The 13,047-nt window shown below is 50.4% G+C and overlaps 6 protein-coding genes across 6 annotated transcripts; 4 read left to right on the forward strand and 2 right to left on the reverse strand.

The window, feature by feature from the left end:
• Window positions 1-34: 34 nt before the first annotated feature.
• Window positions 35-3,440, forward strand: F5J12DRAFT_917787 (exocyst complex component Sec10-domain-containing protein; the record flags this gene model as incomplete). Its single annotated transcript, XM_051749202.1, has 15 exons — window positions 35-164; window positions 217-292; window positions 342-505; window positions 555-624; window positions 675-883; window positions 938-1,036; window positions 1,089-1,427; window positions 1,486-1,848; window positions 1,898-2,187; window positions 2,236-2,313; window positions 2,367-2,590; window positions 2,657-2,867; window positions 2,917-2,979; window positions 3,037-3,193; window positions 3,240-3,440. Exons 1-15 carry the CDS (start codon window positions 93-95, stop codon window positions 3,438-3,440), a joined length of 2,616 nt encoding a protein of 871 aa, XP_051605526.1. The 5' UTR covers window positions 35-92.
• Window positions 3,441-3,528: 88 nt separating this feature from the next.
• On the reverse strand, window positions 3,529-4,631 carry F5J12DRAFT_683486 (ClpP/crotonase-like domain-containing protein; the record flags this gene model as incomplete). The annotated part of the gene is made up of 7 exons (XM_051740279.1): window positions 3,529-3,638; window positions 3,686-3,751; window positions 3,811-3,891; window positions 3,943-4,105; window positions 4,160-4,385; window positions 4,439-4,479; window positions 4,533-4,631. Coding segments are annotated over 7 exons (786 nt in total), but the record flags the coding sequence as incomplete, so codon positions are not given.
• A 405-nt stretch (window positions 4,632-5,036) lies between these two features.
• F5J12DRAFT_790910 (uncharacterized protein) lies at window positions 5,037-8,241 on the forward strand. Its single transcript, XM_051743854.1, is given in 7 exon segments — window positions 5,037-5,369; window positions 5,446-6,318; window positions 6,387-7,018; window positions 7,044-7,100; window positions 7,120-7,146; window positions 7,166-7,174; window positions 7,279-8,241. The coding sequence occupies 7 exon segments, from the start codon at window positions 5,081-5,083 to the stop codon at window positions 8,005-8,007; spliced, it is 2,616 nt and encodes an 871-aa protein (XP_051605528.1). The 5' UTR covers window positions 5,037-5,080; the 3' UTR covers window positions 8,008-8,241.
• Window positions 8,242-8,360: 119 nt separating this feature from the next.
• Window positions 8,361-9,253, forward strand: F5J12DRAFT_790911 (uncharacterized protein). The gene is made up of 4 exons (XM_051743855.1): window positions 8,361-8,619; window positions 8,699-8,727; window positions 8,778-8,875; window positions 8,994-9,253. Exons 1-4 carry the CDS (start codon window positions 8,393-8,395, stop codon window positions 9,054-9,056), a joined length of 417 nt encoding a protein of 138 aa, XP_051605529.1. The 5' UTR covers window positions 8,361-8,392; the 3' UTR covers window positions 9,057-9,253.
• Window positions 9,254-11,293, reverse strand: F5J12DRAFT_790920 (uncharacterized protein). Its single transcript, XM_051743856.1, has 8 exons — window positions 11,015-11,293; window positions 10,884-10,966; window positions 10,758-10,835; window positions 10,589-10,710; window positions 10,424-10,535; window positions 10,028-10,372; window positions 9,527-9,978; window positions 9,254-9,475 (listed from the first exon to the last, which is right to left on the reverse strand). Exons 1-8 carry the CDS (start codon window positions 11,242-11,244, stop codon window positions 9,395-9,397), a joined length of 1,503 nt encoding a protein of 500 aa, XP_051605530.1. The 5' UTR covers window positions 11,245-11,293; the 3' UTR covers window positions 9,254-9,394.
• A 59-nt stretch (window positions 11,294-11,352) lies between these two features.
• Window positions 11,353-12,951, forward strand: F5J12DRAFT_790927 (uncharacterized protein). The gene is made up of 3 exons (XM_051743857.1): window positions 11,353-11,830; window positions 11,883-12,056; window positions 12,108-12,951. Exons 1-3 carry the CDS (start codon window positions 11,439-11,441, stop codon window positions 12,691-12,693), a joined length of 1,152 nt encoding a protein of 383 aa, XP_051605531.1. The 5' UTR covers window positions 11,353-11,438; the 3' UTR covers window positions 12,694-12,951.
• Window positions 12,952-13,047: the final 96 nt, after the last annotated feature.

Below are 13,047 nucleotides of genomic sequence, written 5' to 3' on the forward strand. Positions count from 1 at the left end.
GAGTCTCTTTGCATACACGTCAAAACAACGCTAGCCTGTACCACTTCAGTTGTGTGACTACTGGTCCCCATAAGTGAATAACTGGCCTCAGGATGGCGAGAACGAACGATCACCTCCAGCTTGACCCTTCACTTGAAGGTCAGCTTGGTCTGGATACATTCGAGGTCTCCATACGGGCTGTGTTCTTGCTGCATCAGGCTCATCCTTCAATTTCAGGGGAAATTTGATGTCAAAGATTTCGTCGGCTCATTGTCCGAGAAACTGATCTCCCAGTCCAAGACATCTTCGGGACGTACGTACGCCATCTGCATGCTAATAGCTTATGGACTCATTCCCCCCAGCGTTCGATCCAAAGCCGTTTATCCGCACCTTTGAGCTAGTTGTCGACCGCCTCATATCTGTCCGCAAGGATGTTCAGGTCAAGACAGAACAACTCGAGAAGAACGTCAGAGTGGCGGAAAGGGAGTACTCTGGGAAGATGGCCGAACTAAACAAGGGATTCGAGGTCAGTACACGGGTACCCGAATCGTGTGTTCTGATGGACTAGTGTTCAGGCAGTAGGATCGTCATTTGCAACTATGGAAAGTAAACTGAGTGAAGTTGGGCGTACAGCTGTTAGGATAGGTATGTATCCTCACATGTCCTATATTACTAACGGAGGTTGATGTTCGTAGGCGAGGAACTCGAATCAGTCCACGTCGAAAGACAGCGAGCACAGGCGGCGCATAACTTGATCGACTTCTACAATCAGTTTTCTCGCGGAGAAACCAGTAGATTAGACGCTCTTAGAAAAGAAGGCAAAGACGGTCGACATCAGGTTGCTGTCATTCTCAGGCGCTTGACTACATTGGCGAAGGAAGTTGACCTTCCCATAGCTGAGAAGGTAAGACAAGCCTCAGTTCTCGAAGTGTCTCCGAACCCCCATGTTTTTCAACAGACTAGGGAAAATATTGACAAGTATTGCGAGAAGTTCGAGAAAGATATGTTGTTCCTCTTCGACCGTTACTACCGAAAAGGTGATCCAAAGATGATGCATGTTTGTCTAAGGATCAACCCTCATTGTGATGGTATCCTTACTGTACTTGCAGCACTGTGCTCAAACACTCCTCGACTTCAACGGCGGCGGGTCTTGTGTGCAGGTTTACGTCAATCAACATGACTTCTTTATTAACAAGGTTAAGGATCATGTCGATGAAAGCGATGAAATGTTCGGGTATTCTCAGTTTATTGCTATGTACTCACAGGATTCCAGGTGGAAGACTATATCGCACCCGGACTCGTCTCCTCCCAAGACGGCGCCCGGTCTTGTGCAACTCTTTGCGGAAATAAGAGCGACTATGGCGCAAGAGTCACAAATCGTCCAAGCAGTCTTTCCGAATCCATCTCTTGTGATGCAAGTGTTCCTTCAGCGTGTGTTTGCTCAGTCTGTAAGCTAAGCATCATATGGACGGCCCACAAGAACGAAACTTTGACATATTTCATTAGATTCAACAATACATGGAACAGCTGCTGAGCAAAGGTGCTTCATCATCAGAATTAGCTTACCTGCGTGTTCTGCAGTTGATACACGTTGAGACTTCCACATTGGTGGATGATCTGAAGACACATGAACTTCCCTCAATGGTCGCGAGCAAGTCCTCCATGGCCGGCGTTGAATTCCGGAGATCTCTTACTGGTGCCCCTTCCAACATGATTAGCGCTACGACGACGACCGTCGCTGCTATGCTGGAAGCAGCTATGGAAGAACTTTTTGTGCCATACATCGAAAGTCAGAAGTATCTCGAACGGGAAAGCAAAAACATGGCGGAGTTGTATGCCACCCTTCTTGCAAACTTCTCACAATATCATGTACGTTTGGGCCTGGTCGATTCAGGAGTCTGATTAATGTGCTTTTCAGGCTAGGACCCAACGAGAACGGGGTAAGGCTTCCGTTTTCGATCGTATGGTAGATCGACTAGGCGCCGCTGCTGCGAACACGTCTGCTGCGGGTCCCACTACATCTGCACAAGCTGCAGCAGCAATAATGAGATTCGGTGGCATGAGGACAGATCGCGCTCATGACAAAGCTGTGGAAGAGCCGCTGCGAGAAGAGGATGGCCTCCTTAGCATCGATACCGCCGAAAAGATGTTGAAGTGGCATGCTGAGGCTGTTGGGAGATCCGTCGAGCTCAGCGCTCAGAACGATGTGTCAGTGCACAGCTTTCAACGGGAAAAAGCCAGCTGACATACAAGCAGCCCCAAAAACACTTTCATTTTGCTTCGGGTACTGGCAGAGGCAATAGCAAATTCTTACCTTGAGGTTGCCATTGAATCGTAGGAGTTTTTTTTTCTTTATCCACAGATGACCGCCGTTAACCCACCTAAAGGGCCCTTGCTCGCATAGACTCCGCTGATCCAAAAGTCGAGCCAAGCCTGCAAGCGTTCACAGTGATCTACTCGGTGGATGCCATATCTCACCTATGGCAACGTTACATGAACATTGCAATATTCCCTCTGGCTGCCGCATCCGTGACCACACGGCGGGAGATGTCCGTTTTCGTCAACCAGACAATCAGTCGCATGGAAGGTGCTGTAAACAATCTGCTGCAGCGTCCTCACAGATGGCAAGTGGTATTGCCAGCCTTTCATTCAACCATTTGCTCATATGTGCTTTCAGCTATCATTTCCTGGTTGACCTTACAACTTAGCAAGCAGAAGAGAAACGACTTTAAGCCTCGCAATGATGACCAGTCATTCGCAAGAGTCAACACAGAGCCGTGCATCACTTGCTGTGAGGTCCTTGAGAAAGTCCGGGATGCAGTGATACAGAACATCAGCGGAAAGAATCGAGAAGCATTCCTTACCGAGATAGGCATCTCCTTCCACAGGTGGGATCGTTCCAGGTAACCAGTTAATTTGGTTTGATGGTGAAGATAGCCTTCTGCTGGACCACCTGCGTAAATTTCCCGTTAGTGCAACAGGCGGTTTGATGCTTGCAAAGTAAGGAGTGTCAAAGATACTTCTCATGGCGCGTTGACTTATCAATGCTTGTTACAGGGATCTGAAGTCATACCAAGATATCATCGCATCGTTCAACATACCACCATTGGTGGAGCGCTTCGAATTCATTCGACAATTGGGCAATGTCTTCCTTGTACGACCGGAGATATTGCGTTCCTACATAACGGATAAACTACCTTGGGCGCATCGACTCGTCACTACTCAAACCATACCTCGCACAAAGGAGTGACTGGGTTCAGTTTGAGAATCAGTTCAATGAATCTTCAGAAGCCGATGATGGGGTAGCAGACATGAGCAATAAGGGTCTGAAGGATCGCTTCAGGATGGGACGTCTGAGTACAATGATGAAGGAACTTGAAAGCCTCAAGATAGGGGAAGGTATATCCATGGCTCTCCCTAGTGGAATTGCTAGCGGATTTCCAGTCGTTGGTCGTAGTTAGCTTGTTCGCCAGAATTGCCTATGTGCAGCCCCTCGTTATCACAGTATTTGTTTGACATGTTGTAACTTAATAGATTTTACCTGGTTTTCTACTCGCCTTTAAACACTGGCAACCTCTTCTCTTTGAACGCCTCGAGGGCCTCGATGCGGTCTTTGGTGCCGAGGAGCACTTCATACGAGGCTCTCTCAAAATCCAACCCTGGCATCCATGAGCCAAGAGGAATGAGTGAGAAAGTAGCATCCTACCGGACTCCAGCGGCAAGTCCACTGCGCGTGATACGGCCTGCTTAGCCGCGCGGAGTGCCAAAGGTGCTACGGAATCCCGAGTATCCAGCCGCGAAAAACGTGTGTTTCAGACGGTAGTGACTTACCACTCTTTGCGATATCTCGTGCGAGTTCGAGTGCACGATCGAACCCTGTGGATGGTGCAGTAGATACATAATCGACTACCCCTACAAGGCATTAGGGGTGTCAGTAGACAGAAAACAGCGTCGAAAGCTCACCCCATTGCAGAGCTTCAGTAGCTGTCAGCATTCGCGCAGTGAAGATAAGATCCTTCGCTTTGGCCAACCCAAGGAGCCGTACAGCACGCTGAGTGCCCCCAGCACCAGGAATAATCCCAAGACGCGTCTCAGGAAGTCCGATTTTGGTTACGTCGTGTCCTATCTAATGGTGTCGAGGGCAATCCACATAATGGTTCCGTAGGCATGACATACCTACTACCCGCAAGTCACAGGCAAAGCTCAGTTCAAGACCGCCTCCGAGCGCCGGTCCGTCTATTGCAGCGATGGTAGGCATCGGGAGAGCTTCGAGTTGACCCAGCGTCGAGCGAAGATCGGCGAGGAACTTGTTAACGTCCATTGGTGACATGGTACGTCGTTCAGCTAAATCGGCACCTGCACAGAAGGTATTTGCACTCGTTGACCGTACGACAAGTGCACGGATGCTGGTTGAACTATGAGCCAACGAAAAGGATGCCAGCGGTTTCGAGTTGTATACCTCTTGTCGAACTTGGCGGTGTACAGACATTCTTGGAGTTCCTGGAGCGGGAGTCAGAGGTATAAGAAAGGGAAGTAAGCTATGCCAACGCAACCTGCAACATCCTCTTGGAGATTGCATTCTTGGTCTGGGGCTTGTTGAGGAACAGGCAAGCAATCCCCGGATCTGACCGGAGAGGTTGTATGAACGCCTCTGCTGGGTTCGAGGAAAGAGATCGCCGTATGGTGATCCTACTGCATGATATGCGCGACTGGAATACTGGAAAACGACTTAGCATTGCGTAGTGGGGTTGCCAGTCGCCGAGGTTATGCTAATAGCTCCGCGAGTGCCCCGGCGCCAATCTTATAGGCTGACACTATCCGCCTTGACTCGTCTCGCCCGAGTCCTTTACAAGTCGTCCTCGAGCCCGCAACTGCGTCCGTTCCCTTTGTATTGTAGTCTTGTCATCACTCTCGGGTGCGCACCGCTGCTCGGTTCTGCGATCGCTCATATTAACCTGCTATGATTATCCAGCTCACCGGGGTCTACATGTTCGGCTCATTCAGTCGTCCCCAGTCCTCAGCTCAGTCCGCCGGTGTCGTTGAAAACCCTGTCTTCAGTCCACCAATCCAGTCAAATGCAACCACCTCCAACACCGTCTCTATGCCCTTCGTCAGACGACACGTTACTCGTCGTCTGAAGGCTGCAAAGGCAGACTGCGATCGCGAACTCCGCCAAGTAATATATAGTATCACCTCACTCTTTGAGGAGGGATGCGAAGGCGAACAGAACGGCGACATTGACTATCACGATCGCGACAGAGATGTCGACAGGGGGTCTCAGCATAGCGACTTCGACGACATGCGTGAACTGTTTGCAGTGACCCGCCCTGCGTCCCCGGCAGACGATAGTGCCTACGATGTAAAATGTGACTACCGTCATTCTCGACAATGTGCGTCTCCAGACAGTACGAGTAAAGTAGTTTCCCTCCTAACTTATCGGGCCTCATTTCCTGGGCCTCTTTGTAGTGTCTAGGTCTGCATCCTCTTTGCGCGTCCCTTCGGGTAGTTCTACCGCCAAGGACTCAACATCAGAATCTCCCTCACTTTCCCCTCCTACTACAATCCGCGGTAGCGCTGCGACTTCGACTTCTGTCAATCGCACGTCCTCGCCCATACTAATAAATGATCCCACCGATCCTCTCATCTTCGCACTGGACGGGCTCATAGGCATTGCCACAGATGTAACGGAGATGTCCATCGCGCGGTTGGAGGCACAACCGAATATATGTGAATCACTTGTTCAGCGCGTCCAAGCCATAGGAATGACTTGGGACCACTATCCAGATCGGCCCGGGCGCCGTTGGTATGTGCAGGTACTCCTTGCCATCGCTAGCCTTAGCCGTGTGGTAGAGTGGTGGGAAGCAGAGAAACTATTCTGGGGTTTCGAAAACGAATGTGACGAGGCCATCGAGCACACAAGAGCTCTGTTGGAAAGTATGCCCATGGGAGATCCGAGGAGACGACCGACTCTCCTCGAGCTTAGTAGTCGCCTTAGTGAGCGATTCAAGAAGGAAGGCGATATGACAGATCTAACGGAAGTTACCATCATCCAACGTGCCGTTTTGGAAATCACTCCCCCTGAACACCCAAATCGCTTCACAACTCTGTCCGATCTGGCTGACTGCCTTTCTGATCGGCTTAGGGGGGAAGATGACAAGGCATACTTGAATGAAATCATCACCCTTAGACGGACTGCGTTGGGATCCATAACCCAGGATGACCCAGAGTGGCAACCAATTCTTGCCAAACTCGTCGACTGCCTCTACGAGCGCTTCAGCAGGAAAGGTGCCATGGCGGATCTGGAAGAGGTCATAACTCTCCGCCGGGCTACTTTAGAACGTACGCCCTTGCAAGATCAATCCAGACCTCTCCTCAGCCTCGCCGATTGCCTTTGCGAAAAATTCCAGACCAGAAACTGGGTGCCGCCTTCACACTCTGCGCCCCTGGGCACCCAGATCGCCCACTGTCCCAGGACCGTCTTACGAATTACCTTGGAGTGAAAGTCAGAAAACGGGGTACTCGAGTCCCCGTAAAGATGACTGGTGCCACAAGCTGCCATATCAAGCAGTTAATTAGGAGCATTGTCTTCAAAACATTCGATAACATCCCAACGCGACTCTTGTATACGGCAACAGGTACTGTGTGCAATCGAGGTGCACAGCTCTCTCATTTCGAGGCCAGTCCTCAATACAGCCAGCTACTTTCGTTGGCGTCTGCATCTGATGGCGAGCTAGGCGAAGCGGAGGTCCGTAAAGAGGTCTCCAAATACTTTCAATATGCTACGCTATCCCACAGGTGGGGGAGCGGCGAGCCGTTACTACGCGACGTTGAAGGTACAAGCGTCTATGATTTAGATGGCACGGATGGCCTGGGAAAGGTCCAAGAGTTCTGTATTCATGCTCTCGGACGTGGTTTCTTGTGGGCATGGAGCGACACTTGTTGCATCGACAAAGATAGCAGTGCTGAACTTCAAGAAGCCATCGGTTCCATGTTTTCGTGGTATCGCTGGTCCTCTCTGACGCTTGTACACCTCTCCGACGTCTCAGAGGCTGGTTCGCTTGCAGGATAGTATGTGGTTCAAGCGGGGCTGGACTCTCCAAGAATTACTGGCTTCGCCGATCGTACTTGTTCTATATGCAGGACTGGTCGCTCTTCATGAACCATGACGTGGCGAATCACAAAACAGGATCCTGCTGTGCTAGCAGAGCTTCAGAAGGCAACAGGAATAGCGGAACAGCATCTTAGCGAATTTTTACCCAGGCATGGATGATGCCCGATCGAGGCTTCAGTGGGCATCAGGATCGTCGTACCACTCGGCCAGAAGATATTGCCTATTCTCTTTTTGGTATTTTCAAGATCCACTTGCCAGTTCTCTATGGTGAATCTGCGGAGAACGCGCTCGGACGCTTCCTAGCGGAAATCATACCACAGTCTGGAGATGTTTCAGTTTTGGATTGGGTTGGAGAGGCGTCCGCTTTTCACAGTTGTTTCCCTGCCAAGCTCGCGCCATACAAAACAGTGCCTCATATACCATTGATTCCCAGTGACACTGACAAGGACGCTGAGCTTGAAAAGGCACTGAAGTTGTACGAAACTCTTGCCAAGTTACCCCGTGCACAATTCCTCAATCGGAGGCTTACGTTGCCTTCCATTGCCCACTGGGTCACGGCGGTCAAATTGCTGCGGTGTTCGACAAGCCCCCCACGTCGCGTCTGTGAGATTCACGCATCGCAATTGCAACCCCTCGAGGTCGCACTGTCGGTCGATCTTGAGAAGACTTCCAGTCCATATGTCCTCATTCGTCCTTGGCATATAAAATCCCTTGAAGCGCAGGTGGACAGTGATAACAACACCATGTGTAAGAAGATGTTGGAACACCTCGGGAGGTGGCCGTTCAACGCGCTCCTGCTGAGGAGGTTGCCCCACAACGAATATAAGAGGGTCGCGAGTGATTGTGCAATCGTCGCTCGTATTCAGGATCTTGATAGTGTTTTGGACTGTGAAGTTTTGATCCCCGAAATTGTATAGTCGGGTTTGTAATGACACACCATAAGACTCACCATTTGCACAACTTACGCGATCCAGGAATACTACCGGGACCTTGCTTGCATCGGAGAAAGCCAGGATGTCGATTACGGTTTGGGGGCAGGGTATTGGTCTGGGTGAATTCAGGGGCTATCAAGACATTATCACTGGCTTTGAGGCATGTGTTAGGTGTGCGTCATGCACACGAAGCCGACACCGGGTGGATAGTAGCGAAAGCCTTTCATAAAGTACTAGCCACTTTGAAGCACACTAATGTAAGTTATCGGCCGGTGTGGTCCGGTGAGCCGGTTCCCACGCAAGGTTGAGTTGAGTGGTTGCTGGGAGAGAACCTGGTCAAGCAAGGCAAGTCGTTGGAAGGCGTGGAAAGATGGGTCCAGCCACATACAAAGGTTATTTCCCAGCGAGGACCCGTGACGACAGGTCAGATAAAACGATGTCTACCCAACCCCTCCTCCAGCGTACAGCATCCAAACGAATCGCGCTCCCCATCCGGGTAGAACCAAAGGTATCGTTTGCCAACGAACGCACCTTCCTGTCATGGCTCCACTTCACAGTCGTCCTCGGTGGACTTGCCAGTAGGCTTACTCAATTTCGGTGACAAGGTCGGTAGTCGCAACCACCATCTCGTCGTTCATTTTAACTGACAGATGAGTTGTGATGTGCAGGTGGGAAGGATCAGCGCCGCGATGTTTTCTGTAGTGGGTAAGTACGATGCGAACCCTCGTCACGCGTAATTCGCTCATCGCGCCCAGCTATGGCTGTTATGATCTATGCATTATACACCTATCACTGGAGAGGGGCGTCTATCCGCCGCGGAGGTCGTGGTCCGTATGATGATAGAGTCGGTCCGGTAAGTGGTCTAGATCTCATGCTTTTGTAGGTCTTCTAAAATCTAAATCCTTGCACAGACTCTCCTATGTGTTGCTCTTCTGAGTGAGTGCATGTTTACCTGTCAAACTGTTAGGTAGTTGATTTTTATTTTTGAAGTTGCCATCATCGTGAATTTCGTTCTCCGGTTTACGCAAGAGTGATGCATCGGGCTAGAAGGAACTTTTGCTGGGTTGCTTCACCGGCATCACTAAGCCTTATGGAATCTCCCGTGAACATGTTCCCAACTAGCCTAATTGGCATCTATTGTAGGTGGCACGCTGATCTAAGTACATACATACGAACTTGGCATACCAGATGTATGGGTTTTGCAAATTCTTGAATAACTTCATTCCAAACACAAGTCCCAGCTACGTGCCTGTAGGACTGAGTGCAACAACAGATGACAGGTGCTGTTCTGTCTACGTAAATACATGCCAGTAACTGGTGTTGCAAGCTGTGATGTGATTGTACATGTACAGACCGCCGCATATCTGAAAATCTAACCTCTCTTCTGTCGCTTCGTACCAGTCCGGGTAGACGCAGAAGTGTCTATCGAAGACACCGACATAGACCGACGTGACTAGGAAAACCACCTCCAGCCATGTGTATACCTGCATGTTGAAGCACGTACCTGTTTTCGGCCCCGTCCACTCTTCGTGCTGACCACACTCTGCGATCTTCCATCTATCTCGCCTTCTTTGTTTACGCTTCCATCCTTCGATTCGTCCACGTCCATCATCTGCATTGACTCTTGTGTATCTCCATTAGCGCCTTCGCTTTCCCTTAATCCTAGCCTTGCTCTCAAAACCCGAATGTCTTGCTCCACCTTGTCCACGATCTTCTTGGTGTCGATCAATGCTGTGGTCGTCTCCAGAAGGGATTCGAGTTTGGCACAGTTTTCGCGAGTGGGCATAACCAAGCGGGAATGCGTGACCCCGATTTCTGCAAGTGCCTGAGTTACCTTTGGTGCAATGGTTGCCTTTGGAATTGGGAGCTTAAAGCTACGCAAGTGCACTGGGACGTGTGTCGTTTTCGTGGTGGCCGTTGCTGGTGGCTCGACACGCATGATGCAATGTTTCTCGTCTGACGCATAATGAAAGTCAGTTGAACGGAAGTAGAATAATGCGCTCACCATAAACGGCGGCTTTTGCAGATTGCGGTCGTTTGGTTGCGGGAGGTCCCAAGGATACAACGTTGGTGGGAGTCGGAGGAATGTCCAGGTCCATTGTTCCCTTCTTCTTTTTCTTAAGGCCGTCCGTAGAAAGCGAAGCGGGGCCCTCTTCTTCCGCAACAATGTCAGGTAACCCAGAGTCGATTCCAAGTAGAGTGCGAAGCAACTCGTCGCGCTCTTTCCTGAACTTGCGTTCGTTTTGTTCCAACCGCTTCAGCTCGATGAACAACGCTTCCTCCTCGGCAATTTCTTCCTGCTTTCGCTCCTCGAGGCTTGCAATGTAATTTTTCCGCATTTTTTCGCGTTCTGCCGAGATGTGTTAGTCTTCAAAGGAAGAATAGTGCCATTGAGGGAGACCTTTGTCGAACTGATAGTTGTTGAGCAACTGAGACTTGCTTGCCTCGTCGCCCGACCACGGGCGACTCCGAATGAGCTTTCTACAGCAACTATAGTATCTGTCTTTGAGATCCTTTTATGATCTCATTCCACTCTGCTGGCGCGCGCAAGATATGGAATATTTACCTCTATTGCGCGTGGAGGACCATCTAGGAATTCGTAGCGGTCATGTATGACATACCATCTGAGGTCATAGTCGTGTGCGATATTGAACAAGTAATCCGTTTCCTCCTTGGACCACTCGTTGTCTATTAAGATTGAGATAACGAGACGTGGAGGACACGGACGAACAGACCTTCCAAGAGTGTGGAGTACTCTTCGTCGGAATAGGTATACTTGGCTGGTTGTACATCGTACTTTGCGAACAAGTACTCTGAAGAAAGTATGACCAAGACCCATGATCTCACAGACGCCTACTTACCGTTGTCTGGTTCGTTCGCTTTTACCCAGTGCCCGAGTTGCAAAGTGTCTCCTCGAGCGGGATGGCTGATGGGCCTCCACTCCCTACTACAGTGTCAGTGCACAGCAACGGACAAACTAGCGGAGACATACCATTTAGTAGTCCCTCGACCACTGAAGTTTGGTTTCTGCTTGAGCCTCGGTTTGGCAAGGTTTGCGGCGAGAGAGGGTGCGGAAGGACCGATGAGAGCATAGAGTTCGCGGGATATGCCTTCGGGTTTCTTGGATGGCTGTGGTGCAGATTTTCGGGGCTGAGATTGGCTCGGCGCTGTAGCAGGCAGCGAGAGGGCACTGCGGAGATCTGCTGCTGAGACGGCGGTCATAGATATTCTCGCCAATAAGCTTGCTTGCTTGTGGACAAGTCGTCGACGGAGGGCACGTGACGATGTAACACAGTCAAAACATTTGAATATGAATTTGATCAGTGATGTGACACATCCTTTAATTATTGACTGTAATCGACTTAGCAACAAGGAAGAGTCTCCTCCTCCTCCCCTCCCCTGCCCTCCGAGACAAAATGCGTCCCAGCCGCGCACCGACATTCCTTTGTATTTCCTTACTCTCCTTTACCGTCGCCATTTCACAAGCTCGCAATGCCTATCCATCACCCGCTCGTTTGAGGCACAAGAGGCTCGACTCTTCCCTGACGCTCTCCGATTTATTGGGGTCTCTTACCAGTATTTCGATTGATACGTCGGTGGTTCTTCCTACTTCCGTGGCATCCATTCCGTTGCCTTCTGTCACACCCCAGACGTCCATGCTTTCGCTCCCCACTTCTATTCAGTCTAGCATTCCCTTGGCGACACCTACGACTTCTACGTCACAGCCTGTAGCCGCGCTTACTTCTCAGTCACCGAATCAGGTTGCAACATCGTCTGCGGCGTCTACTACAACCTCTTCATCCACCACGTACGTTTATATTGACTTGTCGTGCACCCTCCGAAGTAACACCTGGATTTAGTGCGGCGCAGTCTGCGACGTCGTCAACTTCCACGTCTGCACATCTTGCTCCCGTCGCGACACAATCTACATATTCAGGGTCCGGTGGCTCCGGGGATTCCTCTGGTGTGACTGTGACCCTTACTACACCCGCTCCGAGCAGTTCGTCCTCTGCGTCCGGGCAGTCGTCATCCGGGTAAGAGTTAGTCCTCCTAAAGGTGTATCATGGGTACTCAATGCCAAACAGTTTCTTTTCTAATACTGGTGCAGTTGCCGGTACCTTCACTGTGGCCGGTCTTTTCGGACTTGCAGGTGTTATCGGAGTTGGCATGTTCATTGCCAAACGCCGTCGTTCGAGACAAGATGACGATGACATAGAATTTTTCGACAAACATCATGTCGAATCAGAACCTCAATTTCAGTCGAGACATACCATCGAAGACGACCCCACCCCTACTGAGATGGGTCACTACGGAGACCCGATGGCTGTCTCTGCTCCTCCAGCCACATATTATCCTGATTATGGCTATGATGCAACGCGCACTCCACACATACAGGCTAGCTACTATGGTCAGCACGCGTACGCTGCGCAAGGATATGGCTTCTCACATCCCCAAGATCTCGGGAACCTGCCAAATCCACATGATTTTGTAGGCGTTGACCTCGGTCAACCGCACCCGTACTCTGGTGATATTCAAAACGTATCGCAGCCATCTAACCAGCAGACCTCGCAAATGGTTCCTGTGGACAGCCCTGCGGATCCCCGCCTGTCGGTAGACTCCTTCTATACTGGCATCGTTGATACCCCCGGGCCTCCAGGCGAGGCCCTGTAGAATTTGGTTCATACTCTTCTCCGCTTATTTGGTCCCATCGTGGTGGTGTTCTTATGGATATTTATGCTTCTTTTAGCCTCTTCGTGACATGTGTACTTACCAATACAGATCGCGCAACATAACCCCCCCAGTTGTCAGTGCGTTCCGACGTCAAAGAGATTAGGCAAATGGCGATATATATATTGTGATACATTAGTAGATGGGATCTTACAGTACTGTTTGAAAGGATGCAATGACTTTCGTCTTGTTTCCGACTCCCATGGGTGTCCTCCGCTGCCTTTGCCCGATTACATTTGAGGCCTTCGGGATGTGAAGCTTGAAGATTCCTTACATATTGGCTGGCGCCCCGAAGTG

This window comes from Pisolithus orientalis (assembly GCF_024613125.1).
Source record: "Pisolithus orientalis strain OTSU chromosome Unknown F5J12scaffold_1, whole genome shotgun sequence".
NCBI classification, from domain to species: Eukaryota; Fungi; Basidiomycota; class Agaricomycetes; order Boletales; family Pisolithaceae; genus Pisolithus; species Pisolithus orientalis.

Excerpts from the sequence above, each read along its gene's own strand:
- F5J12DRAFT_790920 (XM_051743856.1), bottom strand. The coding sequence starts at position 11,244 with ATGACCGCCGTCTCAGCAGCAGATCTCCGCAGTGCCCTCTCGCTGCCT. Across the intron at positions 10,711-10,757 it reads GTACTCCACACTCTTGGAAG|ACAACGAGTGGTCCAAGGAG; the intron begins GTCTGTTCGTCC and ends CAATCTTAATAG. Across the intron at positions 9,476-9,526 it reads GTGGACGGGGCCGAAAACAG|TCACGTCGGTCTATGTCGGT; the intron begins GTACGTGCTTCA and ends TGGTTTTCCTAG.
- F5J12DRAFT_790910 (XM_051743854.1), top strand. The coding sequence starts at position 5,081 with ATGCCCTTCGTCAGACGACACGTTACTCGTCGTCTGAAGGCTGCAAAG. Across the intron at positions 5,370-5,445 it reads CTACCGTCATTCTCGACAAT|TGTCTAGGTCTGCATCCTCT; the intron begins GTGCGTCTCCAG and ends GCCTCTTTGTAG. Across the intron at positions 6,319-6,386 it reads CCGCCGGGCTACTTTAGAAC|ACCAGAAACTGGGTGCCGCC; the intron begins GTACGCCCTTGC and ends GAAAAATTCCAG.
- F5J12DRAFT_790911 (XM_051743855.1), top strand. The coding sequence starts at position 8,393 with ATGGGTCCAGCCACATACAAAGGTTATTTCCCAGCGAGGACCCGTGAC. Across the intron at positions 8,620-8,698 it reads AGTAGGCTTACTCAATTTCG|GATCAGCGCCGCGATGTTTT; the intron begins GTGACAAGGTCG and ends GCAGGTGGGAAG. Across the intron at positions 8,876-8,993 it reads ATGATGATAGAGTCGGTCCG|TTGATTTTTATTTTTGAAGT; the intron begins GTAAGTGGTCTA and ends ACTGTTAGGTAG.
- F5J12DRAFT_790927 (XM_051743857.1), top strand. The coding sequence starts at position 11,439 with ATGCGTCCCAGCCGCGCACCGACATTCCTTTGTATTTCCTTACTCTCC. Across the intron at positions 11,831-11,882 it reads ACAACCTCTTCATCCACCAC|TGCGGCGCAGTCTGCGACGT; the intron begins GTACGTTTATAT and ends ACCTGGATTTAG. Across the intron at positions 12,057-12,107 it reads TCCGGGCAGTCGTCATCCGG|TTTCTTTTCTAATACTGGTG; the intron begins GTAAGAGTTAGT and ends AATGCCAAACAG.